General features: G+C 40.7%; 1 protein-coding gene across 1 annotated transcript; it reads right to left on the reverse strand.

The window, feature by feature from the left end:
- Positions 1-318: 318 nt before the first annotated feature.
- On the reverse strand, positions 319-1,893 carry LOC140210866 (dual specificity tyrosine-phosphorylation-regulated kinase 2-like). Its single transcript, XM_072280127.1, has one exon. The coding sequence runs from the start codon at positions 1,891-1,893 to the stop codon at positions 319-321; it is 1,575 nt and encodes a 524-aa protein (XP_072136228.1).
- Between the last annotated feature and the right edge of the window lie 10,148 nt (positions 1,894-12,041).

Below are 12,041 nucleotides of genomic sequence, written 5' to 3' on the forward strand. Positions count from 1 at the left end.
GTCTCTTTTGATGAGAAATAAATAACAATCCAATCAAAGAACACCTTTTCATTTGTGCATCCAGCCCAACTGCTTTACTGTGAATGTCAATGGGTAGTTTCTGTCGTTGTACAGTGTAAACCAATGCATACAGTGTGGCTTGATGGGAGCTGCCTCATGGTCGTAGAGCATACTCAATCCAGACTTGCAGCCTTGCAATAATCAAAACTCTGTTGGTTCAAGTCACATTGGAATGTAGAAAGGAAGAATTTGTGTTCCCTGTATACTGCATGCCACAAAAACCGAATCAATAATTATGATTTTTTCTCAAACATCCAATCAACTGACCAACTTTGGAAGAACAGTCCTCTGAGTCATATTGGGATTGGGATCATTATTTTGATTGGATCGCAGTTTGTTGGCAATATTAGCAGAAGTAGGAGGTAGTTTGGCCACTGCGTCCATGAGGGCTGTGGGACTTGCTGACATGCGTTTTGCAAATGTTGTTTTGTCATTTGTAGGAGGCTTTGGCAGGCGTCTTCGTAGCCAAGGGTGCCTTAAGGCTTGTGCTGGTGTCATGCGTAAGGAAGGATCCCACTCCAGGCAGTGTTTCAGGAAGTCAATGAAAGATTGATCATCACAGCCCTTTAGAGCAGTGGTCCAGTCCCGTTGACCAGGTGGACCACGATTCTTTCCTCTACGTGATCGTCCTCCATTCAAATGTACAGTCCCATCAGGGAGTGTTACAATAGAGGAATATCTAGGGTAACCCTTGGAGCTGATGAACATTTTGGCCCTTTTGGAACTTTCTAGCAGCATTTTCGATGGCATTCCTAGTAATTCTATCATGCAAGCCAGCTGATCTCCCTCATCTTCCCCTGGTAACAGTGGATGTCCAGTCAACAGCTCAGCAAGAATGCATCCCAAACTCCACATGTCAATAGCCATCCCATACCGGGCTCCCAGAATCACTTCAGGAGCTCGGTAAAAACGTGACTGAATGTACGTGTAAATCTTTTGATGGTCATAGCAACTGGACCCAAAGTCAATCACCTTCACTCCACTACGGCCCTGTTGCTTCAGCAGGATGTTCTCAGGCTTCAAGTCACAATGGATGATATGGCTCTTATGCAAAGCATCAAGGCACTGCAGGATGGAGTGTGCAAATTTACGAACCAGGGGCAGACTGAATCCTTGGAACTTGTTCTTTTTGATGAGCTCATAGAGGTTCATGCTGAGTAATTCAAAAGTCATACAGATGTGATTACGGAAGGAAAAACTCTCAAAGATATGGATGACGTTCATGGTGTTGTCTCTGTCTTGCTTCCTCAGATGTTCGAGTATCTTGATCTCTTCAGCCGCTTGCCTGTGAAATCTCTTCTCGTTCCGTACCATCTTCAAGGCGATGTATTGGTGGAGTTTGTGATCGTAAGCCTTCACCACCTGGCCAAAGCTGCCTTTCCCGATTACCTTGATGACTTCATATCGATAGGCTATGTGATCATGTGGCACATAAAGGTACGAACCCTGCTCATCATCATAGCTATTATTATTTGGTGCACCAATAATGCCTGGTCTCTTTTTAGAATTTGGTCCAACAAAATAGATTTCTGAATAGCTAGCTATTTCCTGTTCTTCGTATGGTGTAAGTTTGTGTATATAGTGTTTCTTTGCCTCCATTGCAGTCATTGGTTCCCCTTTAGGTCTAGTGGAAGCATCATAGGATTTAATGGAACTCGAGTTGCTTTTTAGTTGGAGAGAGCTCTCCAGCTTGATGGTAGGCAGGAAATTCTTATCATTGGCACTGTGACTACTGTTTGGTGTGGCACATGCTGTCCTTGTTGGCTCATGTTCTTCATACAATCCTTGACCTTGGAAGTGTTGATCACCTCCCACACAAAACTGATCATTCATGATATCTGAATAGTCACTCTCCTGAAACAGAAGAAAAACCAAATTCCTGTTGTGAGTGTTTGCAACAGCAGCAAACCTGTAATAAAAACATGTGTCATTTATGCCTTTAAATAGCTTGTCCTAAGATAGGAGAGACCTGACTTTCTCAGTCAAGATCAATTCATCCAATGTTCATACAGTACAGGAATCAGTATACCTTGAGATAACGCATGTTTCATGTAACCCTGAAGAGGTACAAGAAAATAGATGTTGCCTGCCCGTCATTTCTCTCAATATGAAGTCTCCTTGTCATATTCCTTGATAGATCTTCATGGATCCTCAAGTTTTAGTGTTGACATCTACAGTTCCTTCACCTTTTACAAGTCAGCCTTCTTGGGGCTCATGTCAAAGGTGCTGCATTGCCACCTTACTTCACTTTACCTTCTTGCAAGACAAACTGTCACCAAATCCTGTCTAAATTCACAGCAACAAACAAATTCCTATTTAAATTATTACAGGAAAATGGCACCATAAATAGCAAGAAGATTCATCTGCCATGTCTACAATCCAATTTTAGATTGAGATATAACTGAAGAAAATCACCCCTCTGTGTTGGCTATCAAGAGTCATAAAAATTTTAGAGCAGACAAACAGACCCTTCAGCCCAACATATCATGCCAACCCTTTTATTCATCTATACTAATTTCAAAGTCCACAATAAGTCTCCCCGTCTCTGCCTTGCCTACTTAACTGCTTGTCTCAATGTTACTTAAATGTACTGTAGTAATTGTATCTGAGTCCAACGTCTCTTCTGACAGTAAGTTCCAGATACCAACCAATAAAATTTCCTCTCAATTCTCTTTTAAAATTAATTCCTTTCACCTTATGTCTTCCCATTTTTAATGAAGTTCATATCAAGCTTCCTATTTCCCATGGAGATGCAGCCTATTACTGAAGTTTAAACATTACAAATTAAAAGATGGATATTTGTCTCAATGGTATGGCCAAGTGTGACCCTGCAAGTCTGTAGGATGACTTCCACTTATGACAGACAACGGAACTTCCTCAAATACCAGCTGTCACCCTCATTCAGCCTGATGAATCGGTTTTACTCTACACTCAACAATACTTGGAGGAAGCACTATGATAATGAAAGAGGCAAAGTGTATCCTGGGTGCTGCACTTCAGTGCTCATGTCTCAGAATGACTTGGTAGTTTCACCACTGACCAAACTGGCTGAATCTGATGGAAAAGCTGCCAAGTGAAATGAAAAATAAAGGATCAGAAGGGACCTTGTAGGCACCATTGCATCTGCTGCAGATGCATCTGTCCATCTTGGCACTGGTAGGATTGACCACTGTAGCAATTGTGAAGTCAAAGTCTATACTACACATCAGCTGGAGTTGGAGGACTGTCTGTATGTGGGGGTGGGTGGGAGGGAGTGAGGAAAGGGGCTTGTTTTGTTGTTTTTGTTTTGTTGCTTGAGTTCTGTTCCTTTGTGTTCTGTGAGCGTTGTGGCCTGCCATGTTGACATCAGAATGTGAGGCAACACTTGTGGACTGGCCCAGCAAATTGCCTAGATTGTGCTTTTGTTAATGCAAACAACGCATTTTCACTGTACGTTTTGATACACCTGATAAACAAATCTGAATCTGAACAAGCTATCCTATCTATGCCTCTTTAGAATTTTATATGTTTTTACGATGTTATCCCTCAGCAAATTAATACTTTGCAACATACAAATGCTGGAGGATCTCAGCAGGTCCGACAGCATCTATGGAAATGAATAAACGGTTGATGTTTTGGGCCACGACTTTTCTTCAGGGAAGGCCCCAGAATAAAAAGGTTGGGGGGGGGGGTTGGGGAAGGAGGATAACTAGAAAGTAACAGGTGAAGCCAGGTGAGTAAGAAAGGTAAAGGGCTGGAGAAGAAGGAATCTGATATAATTTAATACATTCTTCTGGTATCATACACATTGAGATAAAGTTCAAAATGATCACATGGCCAACTATGGTGAAAATAAACAGGATATTTAAAATTAGTGATATTCATTATCAGATAATGTTGTGGTCCTTTGGTTTTTGAGAAATGATTGCTATTTTTGAGAAAGGATTTAACTTCAGGATTTACACAAAGCGATGAAGAGCAACGTAAAGCAAACCTAACACTCTCAAAGTGCTACATTTTAGTGCTGCTTGCTAGATCAAAATGCTGCACATTGTCTGAATTATTTAGCTGTCTTTAACATGTGAAATGTTCCTGTTGAAGGAAGATATACAAATAGGCAAATAGAACTAGCTTGGAGTTGGCATGGACCAGTTGGGACAATGGACCATTTACCAATGCTGTATGAATCTATGACAAGAATATTTGCTGGAAAGGAACTGCAGCAAGATATAAGTGAGGAAAATGTGGTGTGTGACCAATGTTGAATTTTTGCCTATTACCACCCTCTCAAAGGCAGCTAGATATGGGTAACAATATGCTGGCTTTTCCAGAATGTCCCACATCACCAAAAATTGTATATATTAAAAACATATTTTTTTCTCAAGAAGCCTGCACACTGTTCCTCCTAACAATAGGCAAGAGTTATTAAGTTTACAGATCCATTTCAAATAAGCTTACTGGTTTGGTGCTTTATATTCCAGATGATTGATTTTCCCAATCCTTTACATTAATTATACATCAAAACATCCTGTACTATTCTTAAGTAATGCCTTATGAAGTAGGTTTTTACAGTACTCTCCGTGCATCATAGAGATCTGAGAAAAGAGTCAATAAGTCTGAGCTCAGAAGATATATGCTTATCATATTTTTATCAGTTCTCACTGTTATTCCCGTAATGATATTCCCAGTGCTGCTTGCTAAATCAAATGCTATCTGCACTGTGGAGCATTATCAATATTCCATACTGACTGAAAAGTTTGCAGACCAGGATGCTATTGGAAATTCTGATGAAAAGTCATAGATGAAAGGACATTAAGTGGAAACATTTACTCTGATTTTCTCTTACGGTACTGCCTGATTTACTGAGTATTTCTGGCATTCTTAGTTATTAATGTAAACTCTTTGATTTTCAGGTGGTGCAGTAGCCCAGCTAATAGAGCTGTTACCTCATAGCTCCAGCAACTCCTGTTCAATCTTGATCTCTGATTCTGTCTGCATTAACGATATTACCATATGGTCTCCTCTGTTTGCTCTGGTTTCAAGATTTAAGATTCAAGTTTACGTATCACGTGCACATTGAAACATACAGTGTTATCAACCAACAGAAGCAAGGATGTGATGGGAGTAGTCCACAAGTGTTGCCACACATTCCACATGCCCACAATACTCAACAGAACAACACAGAACACAACATAGCATGCAACAAAGCAACAACAATAAAACAAGCCCTATTTCTCCTTCCCACCCATGCACATAAACAATCCTCCAATCCCCAAGACAGTCCGTATACCTTTGCCTCCAACCTCCAGCAGAATCAGATTCAGATGTGAACATTTGGCCTTTGAACACTGTGGTGATATGACGACTGCATGCGTAGAAATGATAGAATACAGGTGTCCCCCGCTTTTCGAACGTTCGCTTTATGAAACCTCACTGTTATGAAAGACATACATTAGTTAGCTGTTTTCACTAACAGAAAGTGTTTTCACTGTTATGAAGAAAAGCAGCGCGCCGCGCGCCCCGAGCAGCCGCTCTCCCCCGGATTCGGAACTGGATTCTAGCCGGCATTGCTTTAACACATGCCTGTGAGCAGCCGTTTGCAAGATGAGTTCTGTGGTATCGGAAAAGCCTAAAAGAGCTCGTAAGGGTGTTACACTTAGCGTAAAACTAGACATAATTAAGCGTTTCGATCGTGGTGAACAAAGTAAGGACAACGTGAGTTTGGCTTGTGGAAGTTTACGAAGATGATGTTGAAGAGGTTTTGGCATCCCATGACTAAGAACTGACAGGTGAAGAGCTGATGCAATTGGAAGAGGAAAGGATAACAATCGAAACTGAATGAGTAATGATAAAGTATGACTTTAATTTTGAAAGGGTACGTCGGTTTAGAGCATATTTGCAAGATGGTTTGATCCTTGCAAAGAACTGTATGATCTAAAAAAGCGCGAGGCTAAGCAGTCAAGCAAGCCTTCCACATCAGCCACAGCAGACGACGAACCTCAACCTTCGACATCGAGGCAGGCAGAGATAGGAGAAGATGACCTGCCTGCCCTGATCGACGATGAGATGACACCCCAGTGTCCCACCACCCCAGCCCCCGGGCCGCAGACAGATATTGATTCGCGGAGAATGCAGCGGTAGCCGGGAATCACCTCTTACCTGGGCCAACATTTACGTGCCGTTGCGGCACCTAATTAATTAGCATGTTTATTTCGGCTTTTTCTTAAAGATATGCTGTGTGCCTTCTGGCTACTACTGTACCCCTGCACGCTTCGCGGATCGGTATTGGTTCACTGCCCGGAGGGTGGGGGCCACTGCTCCACCCAAACTCCAACGACGCAGCCTAACACACCATCATCAGTGTGCTCTGCGCTGTCTTCCCAATTCCCATAAGTGATACTACACTGTACATACATTATTTCTGCTTTATATAGGCTGTGTATTTTTACATGTTATTTGGTATGATTTGGCAGCTTCATAGCTTAAAGGTTACTGGAGAGCGCTTGCGTGAGATTTTCGCTATGGAGAACAGCGCTGGCAATGATTGTGGAAAAGTATTTCTACTTTATATAGGCTATGTATTTATCATATCATTCCTGCTTTTACTGTATGTTACTGTTATTTTAGGTTTTATGTGTTATTTGGCATGATTTGGTAGGTTATTTATGGGTCTGCGAACGCTCACAAAATTTTCCCATATAAATAAATGGTAATTGCTTCTTCACTTTACGACATTCCAGCTTATGAACCGTTTCATAGGATGGCGGGGGAAACCTGTAATCAAGAACATGGTACTGTAAGAAACGTGGTTTGGTTGTTGCTGTAAATAAAAATTCTATGTCTTCCAGAATATGATTCTTTATTAGTAACCCACAGTATGTATAAATATAAAGAACACAACATGGTGTCAGAAGTCAGCCTGGAAAACAACATGCTGTCAGAAGTCGGTCTGGAAGAATCATGGGAGAATCAAAGATAAAAAATAGTTCAAACTGTTTTGGTGTTGTTAACAGTTTTACAAATGGAAGGTTTTGCAGCCTCCACCGACACTTCAATTGTCTGGGAACGTAGCTGAGAACTGCATAAAATTTAAGCAGCATTTTGAATTGTTTTTATCGGTGATCGATGCTGACGGAAAACTGGAAAAACGAAAGCTGTGCTTTTACTCCACGTAATAGGTGACAATGCAACTGAGGTATATAATCATTTTGGTTTTTTAAATGGAGATAATTTAAAGTTGGAATCGATAATGGACAAATTTGAAGCATTTTGTATACCAAAGCGTAATGTGATGTACGAAAGGCATATATTTTTTACATGTGCGCAGAGAGCTGGTGAAGCAATTGATCAATATGTTACTGAGTTGAGATACCGGAGTAAAACATGCAAGTTTGGAGAACTGACAGACTCACTCATTAAAGACAGATTGTTTGTGGCATTCTGGATAATGGTCTGAGAAACGGACTGTTAAGAGAACAAGACTTAGACTTGGAAAAAGCTTTGATGCTCTGCAAAGCTTTGGAAACCATGACGTCACAGGCTAAAGACCTTTTCATTGAGAGCTGCAACATAGACGATGTGAAAAAGCATGAACATATTAGAAAAAATAATAAAATGACAACAAAACCGACAGAGAGCAAGATGTCATCTGAGAGAAAAAAAGCTATGTAATCAGTGTGGGCGGCAGCATCAGCCAAAACAGTGTCCAACGTATGGGAAAATGTGCAGTGACCGCGGTAAGAGTAATCATTTTTCACGCTGTTGCAGAAGTAGGAAGAAAATAAAACAAGTAAACGCAGTGCTTGAAAATGAACTTGAGGAGTTTTATATAGATGTGCTTTGTGAAAACAAACAAAGTAAGAATGACTGGACTATTCCATTGCAAGTGAACCAAAACAATATTCTGTTTAAACTTGATACTGGAGCACAAGTAAATGTTCTTGCAGAATCTGCGTTTAATACATTAAAGCCAAGACCAAAGTTACATTAAACAAATATAAAAGTGACTGGGTATTCAGGTGCAGACATTCCAGTTAAAGGAACATGTGTGGCAAAAGTATCACACAAAAATATTGTGCACACGCTTTCATTTGTGGTGCCAAAGAATGTACAGTCAATACTGGGCGTATCTGCCTGTGAGAGACTGAATTTGGTGAAAAGAGTCTTAGTCCTGGACAGTGACACAGAGTCAGAATACAGTGACTTGATGAAAGAGTATGAACACTTATTCAAAGGGCTTGGTTGTCTTCCAAGAGAGCACACGATTAAAATTGACAACACAGTGCAACCTGTAGTACATCCATGTAGAAAAGTACCTTTTGCATTACGTCATCTACTGGAAACAGAGCTTGACAGAATGGAACGGCTAGGAGTCATAAAAAAATTGATGAACCGACTGAATGGACAATTCGCTTGTCATTGTTGATAAGAAAAATGGAAAACTGAGGATTTGTTTAGATCCAAGAGACTTGAATCGAGCCATTAAAAAACAGCAGTTCAAATTGCCTACTCGTGAAGTAATTATGTCACAGTTTGCTAATGCAAAGTACTTTAGTAAATTAGATGCATCCTCTGGATTCTGGCAACTTAAACTCGATGAACCGAATTCAAAGTTGTGTACCTTTAACACTCCGTATGCCAGATATTGTTTTCTTTGGCTTCCGTTTGGAATTGCATCAGCTCCTGAAGTGTACCGTAAACCATTCACTTGCTCTATGAGCACATTGAGGGCGTGGATACTTCCATGGATGATATTATTGTTTGGAGATCATCTAAAGAAGAGCATGACGCCAGACTCAGACAAATCTTAGAGGCAACATGCAAGGCAAACCTGAAGTTGAATAAAGACAGCTAGGAGTGACTGAACTTACCTTTGTGGGTGATATCATCAGAAATAAGGGTGTGCGTCCTGATCCATTGAAGGTTTCTGCTGTTGAGAACATGCCAAGACCGCAATGTAAAAAGGATGTTCAAATGTTTATGGGAATAGTCAACTACACGGGAAAGTTCATACCCAATCTTTCGAAACAGCTTGCTCCATTGAGGCAGCTAACAGAAAAGAAAAACGAATGGAACTGGAATCATGAACAGGAAAAGGCATGGCAAAATCTCAAGAGAGTGCTCACTAAAGAACCTGTGTTGAAATGCTATGATGATGAGAGACCCATCAAAATCTCATGCGATGCATCTCAAGCAGGCTTAGGGGCGATACGACTCCAGAAACATGATCAGGAATGGCTACCAGTGGCATATACACCTTGTTCATTATCTGATCCAGAAACAAGGTATGCCCAAATTGAAGAAGAATTGCTCAGCATTATGTTTGTTTGTGAGAGATTTCATCAGTTTGTGTCAGATCAATCTATTGATGTCGAAACTGATCATAAGCCTCTGATGGTATTGTTTCGCAAACCTTAAAGTGACTGTCCTTTGTGAATTCAGCGAATGATGATCAAATTGCAAAGATATGCATTGAATGTGTCATACACACCTGGAAAATTCATGTACACAGCTGACACACTTCCCAGAGCTGTGGATCCAACAACAAAAGACAGTCACAGGGACGCTGTTGATGTTCAGGCATTTGTTGATATGATCATAGAGACTGTACCTGTTTCTGTTGAAAAGTTGAAACTGCTGAGTCTTGAGACGGAGAAGGACAAAATTCTCAGTCAGGTAATACAAGTGGTGATGGATGGATGGTCAGATAACAAGCATGACTGTAGCTCAGAAGTACAAGAATATTGGAACCACAGATCAGAACTTTCTGTTGTGGATGGGATATTCTACAAAGGTAGCAGAATTGTGATTCCTAAATGTCTCCAAAAATAAATACTTGGGAAAATTCATAAAGGCCACTTAGGTGTTGAAAAATGTAAGAGAAGGGCATGGGAAGTGATGTTTTTGCCCAGGATGAATCAAGAAATTGCAGAATTGGTGTTTTCTTCTTAAATATGCATTAAATACCAACCTAGCAACCCTAAGGAGCCACTGCATCCACATCCTAGTCCTCAGAGACCTTATCAGAAGGTAGGCGTTGATCTTTTTGCAACTGACAACAAAGATTATCTATTACTAACAGATTACTACTCATTGTATCCTGAAGTGTGTGGTCTGAGCAGAACAACTGCGGAGAATGTAAATACATGCAGGAAATCAGTTTTTTCCAGACATGGTATACCTGATGACGTTTTCACAGAAAATAGTCCACAATTCAATGGTGAATGCATGAGATATTTTGCTCATGAATAGGGCTTTGTTCATACAACATCTAGTCCATTTTTCCCTCAGTCCAATGGATTAGTTGAGAAGTTGGTAGGAATTATCAAGAAACTGATGCACAAAGCAAAAGATAGTGGAGGTAATTTTTATGAAGCTTTGTTAGCCTATCGCAGTACTCCGCTTGAATGTGGATTTTCATCTGCTCAGCTCTTGATGGGACGCCGTTTGAGATCCAATCTGCCAATAGGTGAGAGCCATCTGACAACAGAGGAAGGTGAACAAGTGAAAAGATGGAAAGATGAACACAAAGCAAAGCAGAAAACATACTTTGACAGATGTTCTCGTCCATTACCTGAACTGCACCAAGGAGATACAAGACAAAATGAACACATGGACACAGAAAGCTACAGTACTTGAGGAAGTACAACCCAGATCGTACATGGTCCAAACAGAAGAAGGAGCAGTGTTAAGAAGAAATCACAAAGACCTCAAGAAAGAGCCAACTTCAGAGTTTCAGTTAACTGATGCAGACCAGACAAAACATGGAAATAACAATGAAACACAAGAACTGAAGGTCTACTTAGAAGGTCTACTCGTGTTCATAAACCCCCAGAGAGACTGATAGAGACATGTTAAATTACGCATTTGCTTTGGTCAATGTTGTTAATTGTTTTTCTTTTTAAAAAAAGATGTGGTGATATGAGGTGTCGGAATGTGAATGGAAAGAGTTCTGAGCATGTGCAGAAATGATAGAATGATTGAGAGCATGGTACTGTAAGAAACGTGGTTTGGTTGTTGCTGTAAATAAATGTTCTATGTCTTCCAGAATATGATTCCTCATTTATAACCCACAGTATGTATAAATATAAAGAACACAACATACACCTTAGTGGACTCCCATAGATTCGCAGACCTGGGGCTCTGGCCAACAGGCCTCAACTTCTGGACTTCCAATTGGACCCGGGGCTCAGTGTTTAGCACCAACCATAGGACTCACCAATTACTGAACACCACATTCGACTTCAGGTCTTGTCGATGATGAGACTCCAAAAACTAAGCCTCGAGCTCCAGTCTAACCCATTCACAACCTCAGGAAGACATTGGACCTCATTTCTCCTGTCCACATGGAACTCTGATTCCAGAACCTGCTGCCAACTCACTGACCCTGGAGAAGCCATCAGCCTTTGTCCACAGTAATCTATTGACCGAACATCCCATTCGTGTTGCTGTGCTTCCAACGCAGAGACTTAGGACTCCAGTGTGCCCTCTAATTCCCCCACACCCCGACCTTAAAACCCTAACCTAACCACTAACTCCCTACTCTATCACCAAAATCATCCCATGAACCCCAAAAAACACTGAAAAAAACAACGAAAACTAAGTCACGACCTCTACAGAGGATGCAGCTGACACCTTCCTGAGCAGTATTGTTCCAATGTTTTCCTACAATATCACAAAGATACCATCACCTTTTTTTAGTTTATCAGCAATTTTTCAGGTATTGGTGACAATTCCTAATTGTCATTGTTAAGGCAGTAGTCTGCCAATATTCTATATAGGCCATGCATCCTATCACATTGGCATACCTTGCTTAAGTTTCTTCATGGAAAACATGCTTATCTATCTCTCATTAGTAGCAACTTTAAAATAAAATCCTTTCTCATAAACCTTGGTGCCAAGTTGCAAATAATCATGAGAAGGAAATTATAGCACCTCTATTCAATGTTCCCAAGTCAACAAGTCAGTGTCTTGGAATGGGTGTGGATACTGGTAAGTGTATT

This window comes from Mobula birostris, chromosome 16 (assembly GCF_030028105.1).
Source record: "Mobula birostris isolate sMobBir1 chromosome 16, sMobBir1.hap1, whole genome shotgun sequence".
Taxonomy (NCBI): domain Eukaryota; kingdom Metazoa; phylum Chordata; class Chondrichthyes; order Myliobatiformes; family Myliobatidae; genus Mobula; species Mobula birostris.

What these genes read in the sequence shown, in the direction of transcription:
- LOC140210866 (XM_072280127.1), bottom strand. Translation starts at nt 1,893, where the DNA reads ATGAATGATCAGTTTTGTGTGGGAGGTGATCAACACTTCCAAGGTCAA.